Source organism: Polypterus senegalus, chromosome 1, assembly GCF_016835505.1.
Source record: "Polypterus senegalus isolate Bchr_013 chromosome 1, ASM1683550v1, whole genome shotgun sequence".
Taxonomy (NCBI): Eukaryota; Metazoa; Chordata; class Cladistia; order Polypteriformes; family Polypteridae; genus Polypterus; species Polypterus senegalus.
Window position 1 is genome coordinate 320,200,443 of NC_053154.1, and position 25,892 is coordinate 320,226,334.

At 38.7% G+C, this 25,892-nt stretch overlaps 1 protein-coding gene across 5 annotated transcripts in view; it reads right to left on the reverse strand.

The window, feature by feature from the left end:
• The window catches only part of nap1l4a (nucleosome assembly protein 1-like 4a), a 66,766-nt gene that overhangs the window by 39,975 nt on the left and 899 nt on the right, over window positions 1–25,892 (reverse strand). For 2 of the 5 annotated variants that reach the window (XM_039736971.1, XM_039736978.1), the window contains exons 1-2: window positions 18,362–18,443; window positions 4,869–4,919 (exon numbers count right to left, since the gene is read on the reverse strand). In XM_039736971.1, the coding sequence (XP_039592905.1) occupies window positions 4,869–4,919; window positions 18,362–18,428 (118 nt within the window). In that variant the 5' untranslated portion in view covers window positions 18,429–18,443. Of the gene's footprint in view, window positions 1–4,868; window positions 4,920–18,361; window positions 18,444–20,117; window positions 20,225–25,892 lie in introns of those variants that run through there. The other 3 variants (XM_039736988.1, XM_039736997.1, XM_039737007.1) reach the window with 3 other exon arrangements.

Below are 25,892 nucleotides of genomic sequence, written 5' to 3' on the forward strand. Positions count from 1 at the left end.
AAAAATATGCCAAACCTACAACAAGAAACCTTAGTCTCGACTAATCCGTCATTTACAAGCAAGCAATAACCTTGTTTGGTACATGATTTTTTTCTCCATTCATTTACATTGCATGTGTGTAACTGTTATGAGTGTTAAGTTGCACTTTTTTTTGCTTTGTAAGAATATATACAAGTTTTGAACCTTGTATACACTACTGGTCAAAACTTTTTAGAACACCTCCGTTTTTATGGAAATCCATGCAGAACACTACAACACACAGTCTCCTCTTCACAGTAGAGTCAGTCTTGCTTTTTTTGACCACTGTTGAGTTGTGCTTGAAGCTGCTGTGCTATGAGGCATCCATCATGCAAGCTTGGGACATTCAGAAACTGGCCTTCTGAATGGGTTGTGAATGCAAGTCTGCAAGATCTCATCAGAGTTTCTTCCAGTTTCTAATTTCCTTTGGATTGTGCAGACCACCACTGGACTCACTGACATTTTGATTTTGAGCAATTTCTTTAAATGAAAGGCCTGCACTTCTAAGGGTAATAATGCTCTGTCTCATTTCATTTGTTAATTGCCATTTTCTTCCCATTATCACTGGAATATTGCCCAAGTAGGACATCAGAGGGTGTAGTAACAGTCTGTTCCAGCTCTGCTTTAAGAAAGACAGAGGAGTTTTAAGTAATCAGCAGAAGTTGGGACAACTGTGCCAATTGATTGCTTCAAATTACAAGGCTTCATTTAATTTAACTGTTACAGTACATCGGTAGGTTGTAACCTATTATATGCTCCCTGAAGGAGCCCATCTATACTAATAAAAGACAAAGCCCTCACTGACTCACTGGCTCATCACTAATTCTCCAACTTCCCGTGTAGGTAGAAGGCTGAAATTTGGCATGCTCGTTCCTTACAGCTTACTTACAAAAGTGAAGCAGGTTTCATTTCGAAATTCTACGCACAACGGTCATAACGGTAGACAACGTCCGCCATGTTGAACTCTCTTATTTATGGCCCCATCTTAACGAAATTTGGTAGGCAGCTTCCCTGCACTAACTGAAACCAATGTACGTATTTGTTTCGGTGGTATGATGCCACTGTCGGCTGCCATATTGAACTTTTCAACAGTCTTTGTTACTTATGGTCCCATCTTCAAGTAATTTGGTACGCGGGTTCCCAACACTGACTCTTACTTACGTACATATATACGTCCATAACCTGCAGCTCCCCCATCCCAACGCCTCCCACATTGTTGGCTGCCTGCCTATATAAGGCCGTCCGTCGCTCCGGTCTCTACATTCCCTTCCTTGCTTCGCCATGGGATTCATGTCTCCCTGCTGATAACTACAGCCTTTTTATTTAATCCACTGCTTCTCCGCTGTTTCATTGTTCGTTTATTACGATTATAGTTATTGTTTAGGTATTTTAGACTTACGTTACATTGTTCAGGTACCCATTTCCTTTATAATTCTAACCGTACCCCCATTAACATGTCTATCGAGGTGATCACCATCGATCAAAGAACTGTCACTTACCGAGTGGTTTCCATGCCCAGAGAGGGCACCTACCTTTTCCATTCTCTGTGTTACATATTGCACGGCCATATCAGGCTCACTCTTGATATCCGGAGGAACATTGTGTCTTATGTATTGAATGACTGGGACAGGTTCAAGGTGTGGACTGATGATGGTACAGGAGATAATTAATTAGACTACACAGGAGCACTAGAAGAGTGAAATGCTTAAGCCCTTCACCTATGGTCCTGCATGGGAGTTGATGGCTGCCGCTGAATTGTTCGGTTGTCGCTTTCAAGTGTACCAAAATGGCCAAATATTTTACACCTTTGGACAACCGGCAATGCCTCTTAAACATCTTGGATTTACAGGTGACGATTTCAGCAGTGGACACTTTGATGTTTATGAATGTTTCAACTCTCAAAAGCTGGATGCTTACAATGCTTGACAGATGCCAAATGTCACTTCAACACAACAAGTCCTGCAAATACTGTCGTAATTGAAACAAACCATGAAACTCAAACCGATTATGACAGCAGCAATCCAAACTGTGAGATTTGAATCAACTGTTCACATGGCCAACTGTATGTTGCATGCTCAAGAGTAAGCTCAGCGTACAGCTTGGTCACATTACAACCGGAGGGCCGAACTCAAAATGTGATATACAAAAGATGCTTAACAAATAATTATTGGTATATTATCCCTCAGTTTAAAAAGGTTTAATTTTCTTCTTAATAAAAACTTTACGGCAGTACTTCGCCACTGCGAAGCGCGGGTATTTTAATAGTTTGTAATATTTTGAAATTTCCTTTTACCCAGTTTTTGCTAACCTAAACTTTGAATTTAAACCTCTGGCAGCTTACCGCTTACCTTTTCACCATTTTAGGTCATTCACTGCATTTCAACTGATTAAATTTGAAGAAAAAACAGAGGTGATCTAAAACTTTTGACAGGCATAACTTTATTTTAAACTTATCTGTAGATTTAAATCTTTTACTCAACATTAAAGATGCAGATATACCATACACTAGTTGGATTCACCGACGTGAAAAAACATTTAAAATTGCATTAAGTGAGAACAATAATATTCGTGGATCTCAGTTTCTCATGGGTGGCATTGACACAAAACCCCACAAATATGAAGACCGTTATAGATGACATTCAATAGTACTCAAGCACAAAGCGGGATATGACTTAAAATGGAACTGGAAAACATTGTGCATCCTGAAAGCTATTAAATATTAAAATGCCAAAGTCTGATATTTTGTCACAGTCTGAGCATTACCCTCACTATGGTACATTGCTTAAGTGCCCTCTGATTCGCCTTAAAAAATAGATGGACTGGGTTGACTTCAATTATGTTTATCCATTTTCATTTGCCAACATACTTAGTAAATTTAGACTCATCTATATTTATTTATACAGGTGTGTTACAACCTAATTTATGAAAAAATGTGTATGTATACATTTCTGGGCATCTTACATGTTGTAGTGTTCTGAGCTCTTTAAGTGAAGTGCAAAATACTAGAAAAAAAATTCAAGTTTAAGCCTTCATTTTAAAAGAAATTAAAACTGATTGTATAATGCAATGCATTTAAGTCCCACATGATGACAGCAAAGAAACAGCAACTAAATCTGATAAAACAGTGTTTATTTGGTTTGTTACCGGTGACCATGTTCAAGCAGATGCTTATAAAGGCTGATCTTGGTTTCAGTCACTTTTCAAGATCTTAGGGCGCATTTCATATACTGTTTCATAGGTCGTCTTTGCAATTCTTCAAAAACAATTGGGAGTCCATTCTTATACCAACTATAACCACGTTGAACGTTCATAGAGGCATGTTTCTCGCGGAGATGAATCGCCATATGCAGCGTGTAAAACGGTTTGCGAGGGGTATACCATGGGATTCTTAAAACAATCCTTTACAACTGAGGTTAAAACACAATGAAGTAAGCAGTCTTTATAAACCGAGTTTTTGGTTACGATGCACGACCGTGTGCACCATAGCAAACTGTTTTACACGCTACATACAGCAATTCGCATTCGCAACAAACGTGCGTCGTGTCTTTCCAGAAGTGTTTAGCATTCAATAAATAATTATGCATGAGATTGACCGTGCCTCTACCCGGCTCAGAGAGGCGTGGGTGAGGCATTACATCCCTACCCTTTGTACACACCCCCCCTCCCACCTCGCTACTACCGTGTTTGGGTGTCTTGGTGGATTATATATAGAAAAGCAGCCAAAACCGCACAGAGCAATGAAAAGTCTGTGAGTCACAGGTGCATCTGGACTGTGCAAAGACAAATACGACTCAAGTGACGAGTTGGAGGTGGGCACATGAGCAGGCAGTGCTTACTGAATGAGAGGGCGTGATGGCGGTCTGCCAGCTTTCAGTCACGGACGATTGTGTGTTGGTTCATTCCGTACATTGTTACAATGTTGCTTTTCTTGCTGATTTCTTACATTACCGATTTTTCAAATGTTAATTTTCTCCCTGTGGTTAAAAATCATTAAAAAACCGGCCTGATTATGCGACGTATGGTACGCCGCAGGTTGGCTAGTTTGATGAAATAACGTATTTCTCTCCAAAATGTAAGACATGTATCTCTCATTCACAAACCATCATAAAAAGGTAACACTTCCCCTAATTTAGGTTGTTAAAACAAAGTGAGTGAACACTTCATTAAATTTTCAGTATTTTAATAAAATTCCAAATACATCAATTCTTATTTTAACATTATAGAAAATTTTACACAATTACAATATGCTTTAATTTGATTCTGAAACAAAGCAAACAAATCCATATTTGACAAGACGACAAATAAAGTAGGAATCAGGTTATTTAATTTACTGCCCTTCCAACCCACTAAAATTCATAAAGCTGCTGCAATCAGTGGAGGCTGATGGGTAATCAAAGACAGACTCTTCCATGTCATGTTGTAACAAGCAGAACATTAAAAAAAAAATACATTTACAAGAGACTGACCCAAAAAATGCAAGATTAGAAGACAAAAACTGCACACAAATATGAAAATTAAAAGAGCTCATAGTCTATAATAGTCACATGTACCTTTCCATAAGCAAGGATTGACTTTGAATTATTACTTTTGATTAAAAAGAGTCATACATGAATCATGGGAAAAAGCATCCACTGTTGTAATTTAAATGAATGAGGGTGTCACCAAGTGCAAAGATTTTAAATATTTTTTTGGAAGAAGAGATATTTATAAGAGCTTACTGGATCATGCATTAAGAACAACTTGATGAGCTGCATTAGGAAATCAATTGTTTCTGAATTATGAGAACTCTGCTTAAACTGAGGCTATTTTGGTTTGTTTTTTTTATATATATGTATATAAACCAAAGTTACCTTTGTGGCCAGTCTTGTCACAATCCATTGCAAGAACAGTGCCCGGTTTTACTGCAACACAAAAAGGAGAAAGTTCAGCTGTATTTATTTTGGTATGTCAAATTGTCAGTGCTTAAGTTTAATAAGCAAACATAGCCCAGAGGAGAGAATACACAATTCTAGATAAAAAACATTATTCAGCCAGGTACATTACTTGGTAAAACAAACACAGGGCAACCAGCTGCATTAAAATCTTAAATCATATCGATTACTATCATCAACATCTTGGTCACTTTAGCAGCAGATAAATTTTATGGGAAATTAGTTTGTTTCTTCAAAAAAAACATAACTTTTTATCTGACATACTTGACAAAAGAATGAAAGTGGCAATTTAGCTAATAATGGCCAAGTTTCACAAATGGGTACCAAGCCTTTAATCAAGTTTTTCTACACCATACTTAAGTTTAACATTTTTAATAAGAATTTATAATTCACTACTCGTCAGATATGTCCTCAGTCTCCTTTTTACCAAAGAAACCTACAGTAGGATATGATCAATTGCCAGTCTAATTCAAAATCTCAGTATCCGAGTTACAGCATTAATGTCCTTGACGAAAACTAATCAGCTTAACGTTTTCTAAGTCAATAAAACTTAACTGATTGTGACGTCAAGAAAGTTGGCTGCGGAACAAAAGATGACTTTAAAAGAAAAATGTTTATCCATTAGGAAACTAAAAAAAAAATAAATAAATACGGACTATAAATAAACTGAACCACCATACTAGTAACCAAGGGATTTCACAAAAAAAAAAAAAACCCACAATCATTCACTGCACGCCTACAATCTTTTTGTCCTTTAGTTTAAGTTTTCTGAAATTTTAAAGTTAACTAAAATTAATTTAAATTGTGATAGATACAAAAAGTATTCAACACAAATTGTTTCTTGTGATTCTTTAGAAATGCTGTAGTACAAGAAAATGCTAAACCCAGAAAAAAGTAAAAACATGTAATTCAAATATAAACAATAGTAAGAGGGTTGACAGATAAAGATATTATTCATTAAAAACTTGCATTTTTTAACCTCTTACTCCTTACCCCACAAACTGCCAATGAAAATAAAGGGAAATACAGCATTGTGGCCTAACAAAAAGGGGGAGAGATGGGTCTTCAATTCAAAAGCTCTACTCCATTTGATCACCCGTTATACCTGTTTACAAGAGAATTTTCTGGAATTTTTTTTTTTTTTAAAGCAAAAAGATATGTATTCAAATTTTTATTTATTTATTTTTTTTTTGAGTATATGACTGGATACAGTGAGAAGATTAACATTTTTTTTAATGGACACTTTTATATTGTTTGCCATTTGTTCAAGGTTTGTCTCAACGTAAGCCTGTATCAAGAACTTTGTTATCTCAGCAACAAGGTTTCTACAGCACATTTTCATACAATGATATGGCTAAGTACTCTACACACTATCAAAATAAAATAAAAATTAGATCAGAGTTACATACAAAAATACTACATGCTTACTTACATAAGAGAGATATATATAATTAAGAGGAGTATAGAGATCTTAAAAAAATTCTATATTCAAGATTCCACAAATCAAATTATTGGTGGCCATTAATACAAACGTATGGTAAGTAACATTTAAATTTTCAGGTAGAGCATTATAATATACTATAATCCACTAACACATCCTTTTCTCCTTGTTTTGATTGCTCATTCTATCTAATAAACACACAAAAATATGTATTAACAGTAACAATGCTTCTCAATAGTTTTCCTTTGGGAAGAGGATTCAGTTTCAGCCACAAAGGTAATTTAACAGCGAGAAATTATCAATTATTTTGTTTCATTGTGCAGATACAAGCACGTCTTAAGTTTTATTTAATGATTATTACTGATCATCAGCAAGATCTGGAAAAGTTTACTATACTGCAAATTGATGAGCCAGGTTACAACTTAATGATAATCAAAAAATGTCTGCAAAATAAATTGTTTCTAAAAATGCTGCATTACCTCAAGACAAAGACAGATAAACCACTGGTCAAACAGTTATTTTAAAACTGTTACTAATGGCTTTCCAATTATTAGGTTCTTACTTGGAACACATTTACCAAAGGATGTTGGGGTCTACAAGTGAATACAGCAAACATTCACCAATCTAACAGAAGTAAATATACTCCTCAAGTAAGACTGCAGCAGCTCTAAAAGTGACAGGTGGTAATTTTCATTAGTAGTCTAGCAAATAGGCCATTTTGCTAAATGCTCCATAATGAAATCATGCTGGAGCACAAAACTACATAGTCAAAAAAATCTGGGGGCAGATAAACTGATTTTACATTCAAAAACACAAATACTGTACAATGCAAAATGTAGAATGCATTTTTAGTCAAACTGGTTTAAACATTCATTTTTAAAAGCCTTGTTTAGTTTAGCACTGTAAAATGTAAAGTGTGAGCATTAATGACAACACTATTACACTCTGACAAGCATATAATGTCTCTCAACTGTGCCCTTTTCACTGTGTAGGCTAATGTGATTACCAGCTCGGCTGCCAACACGTCTGAGGAAGAGCACAGTTTAAAGCACACTTATTACAGGTTATAGAGAGCAGTATATGTATAAAATGGTAGTATTTAGGTCCAGAAAGAACTGTTGTGTTACAGAAACAATTTAAATGTTGAACAGAGCTTGGAAGTCTTGTTGAAACAACAGAACAAGAAAGCATTCCATCAATTAATGAATAAATCTACAGAGAAAGAGCCAGATCATGAGCTGAACTGGCAAAAAGTCCACCAGCAAGGGTGGCCATTCCTGAAGAGTTTGCCTGTCATATACACCAATACAGTACAATCCCTCTTAACCGGCCACCTCGGGACTGGATCCATGACCGGTTGCTGCTTTGGCCAGATAATCCGACGCATACCTATTTTCATGTAGAAAAATATTTCTAAGGTATGTACTGTACCTCTTCGACGTTCCTGAAGAAACCATATCCACAAGGCATCATCCATGATTTTGCACACTGGTTTTTTTCTTGTACAACGACTAGACAGTGTGGTGTAGCGGGTCCACAGCTCATATCAAAAAGGCCACTTTTAAAATAAATAGCCGCACTCGCTGCTTAGCGAGTATGTGTGGCCGATCGTAGCTTAAGTGCACAGGTGAGGAGTCATCCGCATCTGTAATTGTTCCCGGGAACTGCTAAATGCCACATCTGTCCCCGTAATAAACAGAAGCGTGATGTGGCTAGGGGGAGAACATGTAAGAACAGGAGGTTAATGGAGAAGGAAATCGAGGAAAGCCGGTGCAAGACAGCGAGCGAGAGCAAGCTGATTCGATAGAGCAAAGGCAGGCAGCTGGGAGGTGAACCCCTGCAGATGAATGTTTGGGGCTGAAGAAAGTGGTCGCTACAGCTGAGCGATCACGGAGCAGGAGTGACCGGTATTGAAGACAAACCATTGAGAGGCAGCGCCAGTCATGGAGGCTTTGGGCTGGTTTAGCCTCAGCGTGAGCGCCCCTGGCCGCTGGGAAAAGAACCAAAGTCTCGGTCCGGATGGAGCCCAACGTAACCAGGGATTGGAGGGCTACCGGACCAGTGTGGAAGGCAGCTACAACTGCAAGTAGGGCGACTCCCCTGTTGCGAAGCCTGATGGGAGAAGCAGGAGAGCCGCCAGGTAGAAAGAAGGCACCATGGAAAATTCATAAAGGAATATGTAAACGGAAATCACACGGAGCGCAGAAGCCTCCTCACCTTCCAGGAAAGAAGGAAGTGCATACTTATCATATAAAGAACAACTCAGGATCACATTTTGTTTTTTTTTTTTATGTTAACAGGCTGGTTAATCCGTCTGCCAGTTAATGAGAGGCCAGTTAAGAGGGATTGTACTGTATAGTATAATTTCCCCCAGTTAAACAGTAGTCAACCCATTACACTACAGAGTTTGGTTAATCTCAAAACGGTGAGTACTATAAACAACATCAAGCAAAAATAAATACTAGGGGGATAAAGTCATGATGAACAGGAGTTCCTCTAAATCCTTAGGTGGCAACAATATGCATCCTATCCACTAGAATGGAAACACCTGGGACCGCTAGATACAGTTACGGTAGTTCCCAAGATTACTTCTGACCTCAAAAAATTATCCCAGAGATTTACCCAAAAGCAAAATTCTGGCCTAGGCTTTAACCAGGAATCAGGAGGGATTCTTTGTGGCAACAGCTTAGTAGGTGTGGTAAGTATGGCAGATAAGTAAAAGGGGTGCTTGGTATGGAAATTTTGAATGAAAAGGCACATAAAGCACCCCACATGTTAGACAACAGTGCAAACTTGCCCGGTTATGGCCCATGGGAGCAAGAAGTTTGCCTTTGTCTCAATTTTGTACTTATTTGCTTATTGTATTTATTCCTCCCTTATGCATTTTATCTGCTGCCTCATGTTATTTGGGTTTTGGCATAGCTTGGAATCACCCCCTATCATCTACAATAGCCACAAAGTATTTGTAGTGAATTAATGCACTACAAGCAAAAAAAAGAGACCACATTAACTGAGAATCTGCTGTGAACTAAAATTTTTTAAGAGGTTTTCAAAGGGGGGGGGGAAATAAACCACACACAAAATATTGTAATCTTTATATCTAGATAAAGAATTTATCCCCATAAACGTGTAGTTAGCACATGCATCATCTTTCTTTCTGGCTCCACTGCATTCACGTTTCCTTGCAGATGAGCGTCAAGAATTCATTCTCCACAATACCAAAAATACACTGCCTTGCTTTTTAGAGCCAGGATTGAATTTCATGTGCAACAGGGGGAAGGGATTCCCCCGATGGAACAACAAGTGCGTGGGGGATTGATCTCTAGAAACTGGAAAATGCCAAGAGTACGCAAGGGATATATTTTCATTTTGACATACAATTTTCGAACAATACATTTTTCAAACCAGATGCATCAGTTTTGCTGGTTTTACTTAATGGACAAGTCAAATTAATTCAAACATCAAACACTCCCTATACTTTAATTTTCAAAATCACTCCCTCAATTTTGAGATTTTTCCCAACCTTAAAGCTACTTTTGTGAAATTAAACATTTCAATTTAAGATTTCAGAATTCCTGTTGAACTGCCTTTGATTTGAAGTTTTAATGCAATGATAAGACTTATTGGTTATGTCTGTGATTTAATCTACAATTAGCCACCCAGTTGCACTCTAAGTGCAACAATTACTTTTAATTGGAGACAGCATCGAATTCACTCCCATACCACTAAACACTGTTGTATGCTAGTCACATTTTAAGATATATTTAAGAGAGTAAATGTTACTATGGCTTCAAAAACCCAATGACAAAAATGTAGTGTTTGAAGATTCATTTCTAGCAGTTACAAATTTAGTTTTAGTGTCCCCTCTAACTGCACATCTCTGTAATTAAATGGTCTTGACAATAGAGCAAGATTTTCATGCTTTATTAAGTTAAACCCTGCAGGATAGGTGCAACATCTACGATCCCACTATGAAATTCAAGTTGTGGTGGGGATAGTTTTAATCGGCAGTTAACTGCAACCAGTCACAAATACAAAATAAAAAAAAAAAACACTTTTCAGCATTAAGATGTAATCAAAGCTTATGCTCGATTATGTGGGTATAAAAAAAGAGCAAAGCCAGCCACCAAGAAAGAGGAAGCAGCAGTAGCCTATGTGAAGTAAACATCACATTACATACAGAAGTACTGGCAATTTGTTTGGTTTAGGTCAAAAGTAGTCAACCAGAATTATTTTTAGTAGCATTTTCAACAAATTCAGTATTTGGATACTCATGTGGCATTCACAGGTTAGCTAAAAAGGATACTTAAAGATTTAAACAAACATGTCTTGAACTCTTCTCTTGGTTGAAACTTAACTCCAACATATTTTGGCAAAAATGGAGTATGTGGACTGAAAGCAGCAATGTGGTACTGGGGGCACAATGTGTAAATGGTGTTTGATCTCACACACAAGTTACCATTAATTCAAATCTATTCCTATCCTTGGAAAGGACCCAATAGACAGGTTTGTGTTTGTGAGAGTCGCTCATGACCTTTTGTTTGGCTTATACTTTATTATTGTCCTCATTCAGTGTGTATTAAAAAATAAGGGCTAATGAACTCCTCATAGTCATGCTTCTCCACTTAGGTAACCTGCCATTTTCAGAATATTTTTCCCTCTAACAAAAAAAGATCAAACCAATTAAATTGCTTTCTCACCATTCTAGAAGATAGGTAAAGGAATCAAAGACCCTAACAAAATGTTTAGCGATTCTGGCCACAGAATGCATCATACAAATGAAAATAAACTTTAGATTGCTACAAGTGAAATTAGGCATTCAACAACACAAGTTCAAAAATATGCACATCTCTGAAGTATGAAAGCAGCACACCTTTTACCCCATTTTTACAGTGCCTGTAAAAAGTATGGACACCCTTTGAAGTTTCCATAAATTGTAAAACACTAAATAACAATTAAGAGACTAATGTCAAAATGAAGATCTCTCTGCAAACTGGCCTTTATAGAGCAGAAAACAAAGGACTGCATAAGTATTCACACCCTTCACGTCAGTATTTCATAGATGAAACTTTGACAGCCTCAAGTCTGTGAGCACAGGTCTCTCTCAATCTCAGCTTTGTATATATGCAATTGTTCCCCACTCTTCTTTGCAAAACTGGTCAAACTTGTCAGGATGTATGTAGACTGCAACTGAACATTCTCAATCAATCCAGAGTCCAACTCTACCACTCCATGATATTCATAGTGTTATTTTTAAGCCATTTCTATATGTAGCTTTAGCTTTATGCTTGGGGTTGATTGCTGGAAAACACATCTTCCAAGGTGAAGGTTTCTTGTTGATGACAGGTTTTCCTCCAGCATTTCCAAGTATTTTGCTACTTTCATTTTCTACTCACAAGCCTTCCAGGGCCTGCTATGGAGAAGCATCCTCACAGCACAATAATACCTCCAATATGGTTCACTTCGAGTATGGCAAGTTTGATAGTCTATACGGTTTGGCTTATGACCAAAGTCTGATGGATAAAAGGATTAAATTATGGTCTTATCAAACTACAGAAGAGTCTTACAGCCTTCAGGCAAACTCTAGCAGAGATGTCACATACAATTTCATCATTTTTTTTTTAAAGCAGTGGATATCTCTTTGCACAAAACAGGCGTTACCCTGGGTGCTTCCCTAGTTGCAGCTTTATTGGAGCATGCCAAAATCTCTCTAACCTCAGCCATTGCTGCTTCTCACTCAGTAACATGGATTTCTTATATCTATCCCCAGACTGAAGTGCTTTTTTTGTCATTATTGAGTAGGATAGGCCACCATACTGTTGCACCATAAGTTGGTCCTACTCGGTTCATGTATACTAATCATTTGAAACACCTTGACAACAGAGAGGCGATGTCCACTTATCTAATTTTGGGCCTTTAAAAACCAATTGACTTCATCAGTGGATGATTAGGTGTATCATAATAAACAGAGGTAAGTACTTACATGATCGACTTTAAATAACATTCATTTTAAAAAGGTCTTGTTCAAAAGCAAATGCTGACATTTCATTGTCAAGTAACGTTCGTTTTACCCACACTGATTCTGGCATTGACCTAATCCAAACATGCAGTGCAGAGGTGCAATATTTATTTTTTTACTGATCTGTTTGTGCAGTTCAAAAATTATGAAATGCCCGATTGTGGAAGTGAATGGTTAGCTTATGTTCATTAGTAAATCTTACAGCCAGACCCCTTCACAAAATTTTTTATCCATCTGCTCTTTGATCTACAAGTGTACTCCGAGCAGTTTTTCTAAACACTTCTCCTGTGCCCTAGAAGTATCTTTTTGCATTTGTCCCATTTGCTCTTAAACCCGAGATCTAGGACTGTTTGCGAAGACCTGCTCACTAACACTGATAGCTGAATGTTTTCCAAAAATACCACAATGTTCTGAAAAGCACACAAAGCAACGGTTTCAAACAGAAATCAATATAAAAGGTCTGTTGCTGGGTGACACTTCCACAAGTTTGGGAGGCTGGATACCAGGTTGTCTTCGCATGGGGGGGAGGCGGCAGCAGCGGCGGACTTGGTCGCCATGCAAAGCAATCTGGTTTGTACCTCTTGTCATAAGTGGCAGTCCTCCCAGGTGAACTTTGACGTGGGCACATCAATTGCACAAACCTGTTCAGCACTACAACCAGCTGGGGACCAACTGATGCTGGTACCTCACATACGTTTTCAAATCACTTGTATCAAAATCAGATTCCGACAGGACATGTCAGAGTCCAATTCGATGATAATATGCAAAATGTTGTCCACGGAGTATTTTGCTTTAGGCCTCCACTTCAATCTCTCACCAGATTTCAATGCCATTTTTGCTCCCCTTTACTCACCCGAGCGCAGGGAATCTCAGTTAAACCAATGAAGCTAACCTTACTTCTAGCAAAGGGAATCCAACTAAAACATAATGGCAGTTTTTGTCACCATTTACAGTTGATTTCCACCCTCAACCCCTCCTGTTGACAACAGTAGACATCTGCCCTGAAAGAGTTAAAGCATATGGAAAATACCAGTCATAATTCTGATTTTCCTTTTACTACAGTTTAAAACCCCAACTTTAAAGAGCCTCATCACACAACACCCCTTGTCCCACAATTAATCTCTCTCTTATGTGGCTGTTGGTTTGACACAGAATACCTAAAACAATGAGGTTTAATTAAAACTGTTTAGGTCAGCTTTACTTATTACTTCTTCTGTAAAGGAGAAAACAAAAGGAGAAACTGTGTGGACCCTGGCTTGACACTTTGGCAATCTCATTTTTCTGGGTGAATTCACAGGTGCGGACTAGCTTTTTATAATGAATGCAACAATATAAATGGTCTCCTACTGCAACCTTTTGTAAACTTACAAAATAATAAAACAAATCCACCTTTGACCTGCCTGCTTTTTTTTTTTTTAAACTTTACTCGCTACTCTCTCCCTGTTTCTGTCCTAATAACTATTTGGTATTGCTCCTGATCTTAAAACTGCTCTTCCCGTGTCTGTTTGACACCAATACACAAGTCTTGCTCACAGTGTCATAAGCAATCCAGGATTAGAAGATGCAAGAGTTTCAAAAAAATAAATATTAACATAGTGAAGTGCATGGATTTCAGCTCCTTTTTATAACTTTTTATGGATCACTGTCCCAAGAAAGAATGACACCCAGCTGTCAGTACTTGACTGAAAAGACAAAAAAAAAAAAGCCTTAGATTTTGGTGGCTCTTATTTAAACAGTTGCCAGAATATCACTAGTATTTTTTTTTTATTTTTCGGTTTGCATTTGTTCTGCAGAATTATAAAAAGCACATACAAATGCAATTTTTTGCACTCATTTGGCAACCCTTTAGTGTTTTATGTTTGAGATTAAATTTAGACTACTTCATATACACCTGTTTTTACATTAAAAAGTCTTTGTTAATCAATGTCAAAGAACAAAAAATTAAATCAACTGTGATTTAATGTTGCATAACGATAAGATGTGAGCACTTCCAAGGGATAAATAGTTTTTATAGACTCTTGTATACTTGTGCATTTAGTGGAAAATTTCAAAAGCCATAAGCACGGAATTTACAAAAGCCACATTCAGCAAAAAGATGGCTTCATGTTTTGATTCCATGTTGCCAAATTTACACAAAGCATTGAGCTCCCTCCATCAATATTTCATTAAGCAAGCCATTACAAGACACTTTATGCTGCCGTATATCTTTCACTTTGACAAAGATAAATCATCATTGTCTACAACCTTTAACAGCTAACACAAAAAAGGCTATCATCTTACTGGTTAGTTAGTCTACTTAACAGTGAAGCCAGATAGAGGTTTCACAAACTGACTTGTTCAGCAACCACTTAACCTTTTCTTAAGAGATGGGTCAGAAGGAATGTCCCTGAGCCTTTCTGTGCAAAAATTAACAGTTATGATATTTGTATGCTGCTTCTACCTCTTTGGCTCAGGGTATGCCTCTGTCATAGGAAAACAGGAATGGCTTAATTTTTGTTCTCACAGCTTCATCAGCTTTTTTTATATTATTTATTTATATATACACACACACACAAACAATATATACTTGAAACAGCCTACAATCATAGGTTCTTTTTTTAAAATAAAAAAAAGCAGCAAGGCTTTGTTTCAGGCAAAATGTGAATATAAGCAACTCTTGATTAATTCTTATGACTGCCTCAACTATTAATACATTCACAATGTCAAGTAGGCCAATAGCCTTTCTGTATTACTGGCGAAAAGCAAGATAACCATCCATTTCTTTAACATGTTAACCACAATTCAGGACAGCAGGGAGACGGGGAAAATCCTAGAGAGGTTGCCAGGCTGTCAAAGAGCACACACACAAGTCACGTATCAATCAATCACTCTACCTTATATGTTTTTGTGTTGTGCAGGTAAAGCCAGGGTATCCAGTAAAAAAAAATAAATACTGGCAGACACAGGAAGAATAAAAACTTCACTCAGGCTGAAAATCTCTCACATCACCAGAACAGCAGAGCCAGCTCATTCTGCAAGAAACTCATTAACACTCTCCTTGCTCAGCCCAAGTGGCCCTGCACCATTTCAACGGACTGTGCAATCATCAACACTGCCTTATTGGAATAAAATTCACACTGAAAGCTTTACTGCAAAGCTTTCTGTTTAATTTTACCCAAGCAAAGAATGTTATGATGGAGACGAGTACTGGGAGTATTGCAAAAAGGAATCTTAACTTTAACGATGTGTCCTGCTAGGATATTAGCTGGAGAACATACCAATCCATATCAGCAAAACACCAGTACAAACAAAAAAATATTCTATTAATGTCTGCAAATAACCCAATTCCAGAAGGTTTCTGATTAGCAATAGATCAATCACAAAATAACTCAAAAGGCTTCATCCTTATTGAAAGCCATTACATAAAGTTTCCTTTTCTTTAACAACACATTCAGCCCATGCTGAATGTAGAAATGGAAACAACCATGCAAGTTAGTACAGGTGTTTTAAAACAAAAAAGGCAAGTTATAACGCAGGTAGAAGCGTCTACCTAAAAGCACCTCAAGACTTCTGCTGCTTTCGTGGACAGTGTAAAAATTGACTAGAAACATTCTATTGACATTGTGACCTTCCTGAGAAATCACAATACTAAAAGCATTCAACAGGAGTGTCAGATCTGTTTTAGCCACATTTTCATCTTCAACCCCCCCCAGTCATTGTGTCCCCAGTGGGATACCCTCCTACATCCCCAAGTTAGTTGGGTTAAGTTATTCAGCCATTTTAAATTGGTCTCTGGGTGTGTGAAGGGGACCTGTTATGGACTGGCACCATGTCTACAGCTGATCATCGCCTTGTGCTCAGTGCTGCCTGGTTTGGTGCCAAGATTCAAACAGGTTTCAGATTATACAACAGCTTTCAATGTGGCCAATATAAGTTCTCACTCAAAGTTCTACAATTTCCATAGAGCAATTTTATATACAAATTCAACTGAGTCAATATTTAATTAAATAGATTAAATCAGTCTGAACTCGTAGTTACAAGGAAAATTGATGTACACCAATCTTGAACATATAGTACAGTCAATACTGATGCTTATAAAATTGTATCATACATTGTGAACAAACATTTTCAGATAAGGTTTATAAATGGTATCAATATAACTTCAAAGCGATAAACAATAGTTTTCAAATGACCACATTTTAAAAGCCTCCTGGTACTGTTCTTTTGCATCAGCCAGACAGCATAATGAATGGCAGAGGACCTAAAAATTTAAATCTTCCATACCAATAGTTGTGGGACATGGAGCAAGTTGCAACTAGAGTGTACGTGGATCAAGTATACCGTTGGCTCTCATCCGTAATTATAACATGAGACTAGAGGCGCACATTTTAGCCACCAGGCGTCAATTCATCTCAAAAAATTCTTTTAAGTCTTACTTTCCTTGCTTTAATCATCTATCCCAAAGCTTTAAATTTACCCAGAAAGCAGACTTTTAATTTAAGCCTCTAACACATAGATTGTCATGTATTTTAAATGATGTCACTTTTGTTAAGGTAAACATAGAAAAAGTACACCTCACAAAAATGTCTGTCTTTTTTCCTCCCTACCATTCTGCTGGTGTCTTGGCCACGTTGTTTCTTTTCTCCCCTGAATAAAATCTGTATGAACACTAAAGACCTGAAAAGGCTTGCCTACTGCATTTTAAATGTGCCACTCATGTTTTTGTTTGTTATACCAACCACTCACACGAATGATCCATCATCGTCAAGGGAAGCTCCTGGTAATCCCTATTCAAAATTCTCCAAAGAAAATCTAACTCTTTTGTACGGATTTCAATTTACTTTTCTGAACCACCTCCTACTACTGGAATCCTTTCATCAACTACAGGTAGTTCAAAAAAGATGGCAATACAAGAGGCAATTGTAAATGTAAAAAGTCAACCTAGCTGTGTCTTTATGACTATGAGGGGAAACAGCGTCTTTTATTTTTCTTTTACATTCTAAAAATTGTAAAAGTGATTTACATTTATAATTTAGAAATGCTTAATTTTTTATCATTTTCCTATTAATTCACCTTCCTTGCCACCTTAGTAGTATCTGAATAATAACGACAAGCAGAACACTTAATGCTGAAAGGCCGCAAATCCCACAGCTTACCAGGATGCTTGGAAAAGTGCAATAAAAATCTTAATGATGATGAAAAGTGCAAAACAAGTAGATATTTAATTTAATGTTTCTTTAACCATCATGTAACTACAGAAATGTTTACTACATTCTATGAAAAAAATCTAGAAAACCTTGCTTTGTAATTTCTCCATTGACACTAAAACATAAGCCTAGAGTAAGTAAGTAACTGCTTGCTTATTATAACCGGGCTAATTATGAAAACATTTTGGGTTTAAAAAAAATAAAATTTAGTAAAGCAGAACTTTTTAAAGAATGCAAAGGAGGAGGATTACAATCCATTGATGTGGACTGTGCTAATGGCACACACTTTTTAATCTGGCTAAGAGATTTTATTAAATAATCAAAACAGTTTATGGTATCATATTCCAAATCATTTTATTTTATACCTAGGTGGTACAGACTTCCTTCTAAGATGCGACTCTGATTTAAAATGACTGCCTGTCAAATTATCACAATTGCATCAAAAGGTGTTACTACACTGGAAAATAAGCTACAAACATAACTTCAGTCCTCATAACACCCCTCAATGAAACTGCTGATATGGGTCGGTTAGAAAAATTGCTCTTTAAGAAGATTTTGTTGGTCTGTGTTGCACTTTCTAGATTAAAGAAAAAAAAAAAAGTTATTTAAGGATCCGTTTGAAATTCAACATACCAGTTGACCATTAACAGATTACCAATGTCATTAAAGCCATTCACCCTAGTCAATAGTACAGATATCCTAGAATATCACAAAATGCTTCAAACCAACAGTCTACTAAAACTGTGCATTTTTTTTTGTTACTTACCCCATGCAGTTTGTATTGCTGGACAAGAAAGATTTTTAATTTCATGTTTTAAGTAGAGAAAGTACATAAAGATTCAAATTGAAAGTTGCCCAGAGCTGATTCTTGACAAAGGCAAATGACGTGAAAAATGTCCATAAAAAAGAAAAATATATTTTCATGTAACTCATGTCTGATAATTCAGATGTCCATTATCCATTTGTATTCAAGGATTGTGCAAAATAATATTAATGCTTACTTCCAGTAATCTCGCCAGATAAGATAAACAGAAACAGCATATTCCCTAGAATACTGTACATCCACTAAAACCTACACAAGGTGATAAACATGCATAAAAATTTACTATTCCTGCAAATTCAACTCAAGATCTTCCAAAACTTTTAACAGATGAACAATTTCATTGGTGTCAAAATGACAAATGCCATAATTGGGAAAAATTTTCGTCCATAGCTTACTCCATTCTTCAAATCAAAAAGAATTTAATCTGTCTGATTAAAAAAAACGGACATTAAAAACCATGAACAAAATATATGCATTTTCTACCAACACCAAAAGTGAAGGAAATTTATTTATTTAATTTTTTATTCTTACAAGGATAAATCCTTTTAGAATTTTTTTGGACAGAGATTTGGACTAGACTGTAATGTGTGTACCTCTTAAACTCTTCAGTTTAATGAATGCAAAATTGCTAAAACATACATTTTAGTAATTTCCAAAGCTTTGTGGAATTATGAACGACAAAACTAATTAGTCAGTAATATAATCATTTCAGGAAAATTCTTTTCACATAAAGCTACATTAAAGTTACCGTTCCTTATGAAAGGCGATAAAGGATAGTTTGTCAGTTCTTTCTACTCATACAGTTCACGGAGACGAAAAACAGTCGTTTACAGAGTTAAGTCAATAAACTTGAGATATTAAAAAAGCACAAGTGTTGATATTTTTGTCTCCGTGTCTCTCACTCCTTCTCCAGTATTTTAATTTATACATTTCATATTTCACGCTCTGCCTGAACCGTCTAGGTAACCAGCAGTCACATGGACCCCCTAGAACTAAATTTGGGCACTGTGCATTCCACACGCTCGTGTTATCAGTCGACTTGTTGACCCTTTTTAATTAGAATACTGAGCAATGCTTTAAGGACAAAGGAGAATGTCTCTAGAGATATAGTTTGCAACATCAAAAAGTAACATTTTACAACTAAACCCCCAAACCCCTGCACAGCTTCCCACAGGCCCAATTGCCGTGCCCAGTTGCCTCCTCGTGCGGGTGCCACTCAACCTGAACGGAAAAAAGTCACATTTACGGTTCTTTCAAAGGTAATCTCTTCGAAATAACGATAGTCAGTTTGCTACTTTCGCTCTTAAGTTGACATGTAAATAAGGCAAGAAAGCGACACGAGTTTTGATTATGTGATAATTAATAGTACTCAATTACTACTTTAAGGCAAAACCCAACGAGGTCACCCTAGGCGATTAGCGCTTTGCTAAACTAGCACATCAGTGTGATCGCGCTATTCGACGAACAAGTTTTTAGCACCGCTGACATACAGACAGACAGACAGACAGGCAGGCAGGCAGGCGTGCGACTTCCCTTCAGCACACGCCTGACCAACACGTGTTTTTAAGCGGAAATCGGCCCAAAACCCCAGTGGCCGTTTAAAACACCAAACCACGTTAATCTTGAACATTCCACTAATAAACCACACCTGGCAAACCTCAAGCTACCGCGATACGCGCAACTCGGAATCCAGTTGTACCTTCTCTTTACCTGCGGGCCGCTTCCTTCTTGTTCCAGATCTTCACGCCGCAGCCAAAGTTCGGCACCAGCTACTAACCCCGCCTCTTATTGGCCATGGCACCAAGGCGGCTTCCTTGTGCAGAAACCAACAAGACCTTACACCATTGGCTAGGCGGGTGGCGGCCGCGCGCGAAAAGGGACGGCGTTCTGCGTGTTCGCGCCACAGGGCTGCAGACAGCCGCCAATCGCCACTGAAGACAGGAAAATTCGGGAAGAACTGAAGCCTCTCGCACGGGTTAGACTAATGGAATACTGTACTGTTTTTAACTTTTCATGAAATTGTACTTAGAGCAATTTAATAATTAGAAAAGAACAGCTCTAATATTTATGCTAATAATATGTGTTTATATTTTTTTGTTTTAAGAGGTTTGTGTTAAACACAATTAAATAATAACTCTTAGTATGATTGTACTTTGGCCCACCAACATTCTGATTTTCCAAGGTTTGGGCCATACAAAGAATTGTGTACAATAATCAGTATCCAACAGTTTTGCATTGGTATTTTGAATTCATATAGCAGTGATAATTTGGCGTGGCTTTTTTATAATCAATTAAGTGGTACTGTAAAATTTTTAAAAGAAATAATGAAGTTGGGTAAACGTGGCAACAGGGCTCTGAAGGGACAATCCTGTCAGTGTCGGTGTGCAACATATGCTTTCCTCATGTTCACGTGTGTTTTCTGGCAACTTCAATTTCATCCCACATCACAAAAGAACCATCTGTGGGAAGACTGCAGGTTGTGAGATTCAAGCACTGTGCCTCTGACACAGAAGTGACCAACACTGGAGCACCACGGGGAACAGGCCTATCTCCTTTACTGTACACCTCAGACTACAAATATAAGACTAGGTCATGTCACCTGCAGAAATTCTCAGATGATCCTGCACTTATGTGTGTAGATAAAGGGGAATGAGACAGAGCAGAGTAGAGCAGTCAGGTGGAGAACTTTGTCAGGGGGAGAAACAATTGTCTGCAGCTTAACATTGGCAAAACCTGGTTATTGACTTTCTCCACACCAAAGAGCCACTACGTCACTATTCAGGGTGTGGATGTAGAGATGGTTCTCAATTACAGGTGCTTTGGGGGTCCACATCATTGGCAGGTTAGACTGGTCTCTTAACACACAGGAACTATATAAGAAAGAGAAGAGCAGGCTCTTGTTTCTTACTTAATGTGGGTAGTGACATCCTTTGAATCTTCTGCAGCTTTGTGATGGCCAGTGTGATTTTCTTCACTATGGTGTGATTTTTTTCGGGCTGGCATCTATTCATCAAGCTAATCAAAAGGGTAGGGTCAGTTATGGACCCCCTAGAGGTAGTAGCAATGGAGACAATGAAAACAAAACTGAGTGCCATTATGAACAATTCTGCACATCCTCTCTCTTTGACTTTCAGCAAACAAGTTATTTAGCAGAAGTGTGTCAAGAAATGCCACTGGTGCTACTTTATTTCAACAGCAATACACTTGCTAATACCTCACTAGGACTTTTTTTTTAGTTTTTAGTCATTCTGTTGTGTGCTCAGACCATAGTGTGTGTATATATATATATATATATATATATATATATATATATATATATATATATATATATATACTGTGGCATGCGGCTGGGGGTGGTGCCCAAGAGGACCGGAGGAGGGCTTATGCCTCCTCCAGACCACATGGGGGCGACCGCCCTGGTGGCTCTTGGGACCACGGGTACAGAGCTTTGAAGCTCAGCCCTGTAGGGGCCCGTGGTCACCTCAGCACTTCCGTCACACCAGGAAGTGCTGGGGGGGAAGAGGATCAGGCACACCCAGAGAGCTTCCGGGAGAACAGCCGGCACTTCCGCCACACTGGGGCGTGTCAGCTGGAGATTGCCGGGGAGCACCTGGAGCTCATCCGGGTGTGGATAAAAGGGGCCACCTCCCTTCATTCAGGGCGAGAGTCGGGAGCGGAGAGGACTGAGCTGGAGAAGGCAAGGAGGCGGCCTGAAGAGAGTGAGAGAAAGGCATTGTGTGGCCAGGACTTTGGGGGTTTTGTGGTGCACTTATTGGAAAGAGTTGTGAATAAACGTGTGTTTGGGTGACAGTGATGGTGTCTGCCTGTCTGTGTCCAGGTCAACCTCCACAATATATATATATATATATATATATATAAATTTTGGGTCGAGACGTGATCATCTTGGGGAGACACTTTCATTTGAAGTCCCGCAAGACTATTTACACGTCACGCTCTACTTACAAACAATTTCTCGGAGACACTTTAACGTCCCGGGGCACAAGGAAGTGAGACAAACGGACAGCTGCTGTACAGGTTTTTAAATGATTGTGCGCAGCGCGACATGCAGAACACGCAGCTCAGTAGCAGCAGCTGCAAGCCAGCAGCTGATTCGTCCGCATCTCCTTAGCGTGCATCCAGTCCCCCTTCACAACACGAGAGGCAGAGATGCAAAGTGGCGAGTGTGAAGCATGCCCCCTGAGAAAGGGGTTGGGGGTGGGTGAGCAAAGCGAGTAGGGAGCAAAACCCCCTAGTTTATATACAGTATATATATCTATCTGTTATATAAAAAAGATTTTAGGTCAAGACGTGATCATCTCAGAGAGACACTTTAACGTCCCATGAGACAAGTAAGTGAGACAAAAGAACAGCTGCTGTACAGGCTTTTAAATGTACCTACCAGACCTATTTGAACTGATGCAGACCTGCTTGAACTACTTGCCTGTTACTCCAACACCGCTTTAACCCGACTCCTCATTCCCTCATACATATCCTGGACAATGCTCACACACTTCTCTGATCCTCCTTCCTCTCTCATTTGCCTCCAGATTTTATTACATTGCGATATTACACAGTGAAAGTACTACATTGAACAGATTTTCATAAAATATACATGGAGGGAGTACAAGTCAAGTTGGGGAGCAATTGCCGCACCCACTACATGATGAAACAATTTGGGATCCCAGTTGGCAACCCCCCAGGCAGAAACGCGGTCCAGTCCCTCCCTCTGGAAGTGACCCTCTATCTGCTGCAGTCAGGTGTTATGTGGGCGACCCCTTGGCCTGATCCAGCCACTCAGGTCCCCAACAATGAGGATCTTACGAGTTGGATCACCCTCAGGGAAACGCACCACATGGCCGTAGTGCCGTAGCTGATGCTTCCTCACAATGAAGGTATTGTGCCTCATTTGGGACTCCATGAGCAACCGCTCATTCGACACAAAGTCAAACCAATGGTACCCAAGGATTTTCCGGAGAGACACGGTAGCAAAGGAGTCCAGTCTTCGTCTCAGGTAACTGGATAGCGTCCATGACTCACAACTATATAGCAAGACAGGAAGCACCAGGACTCTAAAGACTTGGACCTTCGTCCTTTTGCAGAGATATCAGGAGTGCCACACACCCCTTTCCAGCAACTCATGACCCCCCCATGCTCTCCCAATCCGTCTACTGACTTCATAGGAAGAGTCACCAGAGACATGAATGTCACTGCCAAGGTAAGTAAACCTCTCGACGAGGTCGACACTCTTTTTATCAGGACACTCACAAGCCCAGACACTCAGACTCCTCACTCACTTGAGAGCCCTGATCAGAGCTTCCACTGACTCCATGAAGATCATAACATCGTTGGCAAAGTCAAGATCCGTGAATCTTTCTTCACCAACGGATGACCCACAGCGTCTGGACCCAACGACCCTTTCCAATACCCAGTCCATACAAGCATTGAACAGAGTAGGAGCAGAACACACCCCTGATGAACCCCAGAATGAACTGGGAAAAACAGAGAGGTTCTGCCTCCACTCTGCACAGCACTCACAGTACCAGTGTACAGGCTGGCCATGATATCCAGCAACCTCGTAAAGCGTTCGACTCAGTTGATCGAGCAGCCCTGTGGGACATCCCCTCGAGGGAGTACTCTGTAAGTAAAAGTACAGTAAGATAGGTCAGTAAGTAAAGACATATTTTAGCACCTAAACGGATTACTGACAAGATTGGTGTAACCAGGAAAAGTGCATCACAGTAGCATAGGAAGTAACTTTGGAGTCAGTGATACAGACTCAAGCAACATTATTTTGGTTTTATTTTGGGCTTTTTATAATGAGCACCACTGAAGGCACATTTCAGCTGTTTTTATGTTTAGAACATTTTACCACAGGCAGATGAGATTATTCACTTGGGATCACACAATGAGTCAGTTGCGAAAATAAACCTTTGTACTTATGAATTATCAAAAAAAAAGGGAACAGTACTGTAGACGCAGAGGTTATGGGTCCAAATCCCGCTACTCAATGACACTCAATGACCCTGAGCAAGTCACTTCATCGGCCTGGCCTCCAATTGGAACAATAAAAGAAATGTAACCAATTGTATTTCAAATGTTGTAAGTCGTCTTGGATAAAGATACCAGCCAAATAAATAATGATTTGTAATAAATGAGCAGGTAATTGCAACACAACTGTTTTTACATTTGAATAATCTGATTTGAAAAACTGGTTATTTTACAAGAACAAGAAAATACGAACACATCACTCCAGTTCTTAAATCCTTACACTGGCTTCCGGTTAAGTTTAGGGCAGATTTCAAAATCCTCCTTTTAACATATAAAGCATTAAATGGCCAAGGTCTGCCTTACTTATCTGAACTTATCATGACTTACAAACCTGAGCGCACATTAAGATTTTAAGATGCCGATGTGCTTATGATTCCAAGAATTAATAAAATAACAGTGGGAGGTTGAGCTTTTAATTACAGAGCCCCTAAACTGTGGACTGGTCTGCCTGCTACTATAAGAGATGTCCCTTCGGTCTCAGCTTTTAAATCCCGGCTGAAGACTCACTACTTCAGTTTAGCTCACCCTGACTAAAGCTGCTGATTAACTCTACAGACTGCATCTCTTTTGTTAGTCATTAGCACTAAAACATAAATAACATGATAGTTATAATTTGATACTAACCCTCACCTATTCTGTTTCTGTTCTCGGTACTCAAATGTGGCACTTGGTGCCATGGCCCACCTGCCATGTTGTTGTGCCTGCTTATGGTAAAGTCATCCCTGATGGAGGATCGCTGGAATCATGGGAAAGAGGGGTCCTTTCATCGGATTGGCTGGCCCAGCACTGTTTCAGCTGTGGAATGGCCAAATGGGGGAGGCAGCTTGATGGATGAGGTCTCCAGGACTCTAAACAAATCCAAATCATATTATGTGATGTCATCCATTGTTACATTTTGCTACGTACTTCTAAAATTTTTATTTTTATACTGTATTGAGGATTTGTTCTGTTCTGTGTATTGTTTTGTATTGACGCCCTTCTTCTTGATGCACACTGCACGCCCAACCTACCAGGAAAGGGGTCTTTCTTTGAACTGCCTTTCCCGAGGTTTCTTCCATTTTTTCCCTACTGGGGTTTTTTTGGGAGTTGTTCCTTGTCTTCTTAGAGAGTCAAGGCTGGAGGGCTGTCAAGAGGCAGGGCCTGTTAAAACCCATTGCAGCACTTTCTGTGTGATTTTGGGCTATAGAAAAATAAATTGCATTGTATTGTATTGTATTGTTATTTGTGGAATCTGACAGCAAAACAGAAATGCCCCCATATTTGCAGAAGTGTACATGAGAAGCTGATATGTGTCACTCAGGGTCACACAGTGTCATCAATGAAAACGGGATTATAGTTTTGTTGTTTTATGCATCACCTTTCAAATTGGATGTTAATATCACATATACAGAATTCAGTGAAGTTGTCACTTGTGTGTCGGTTCAAT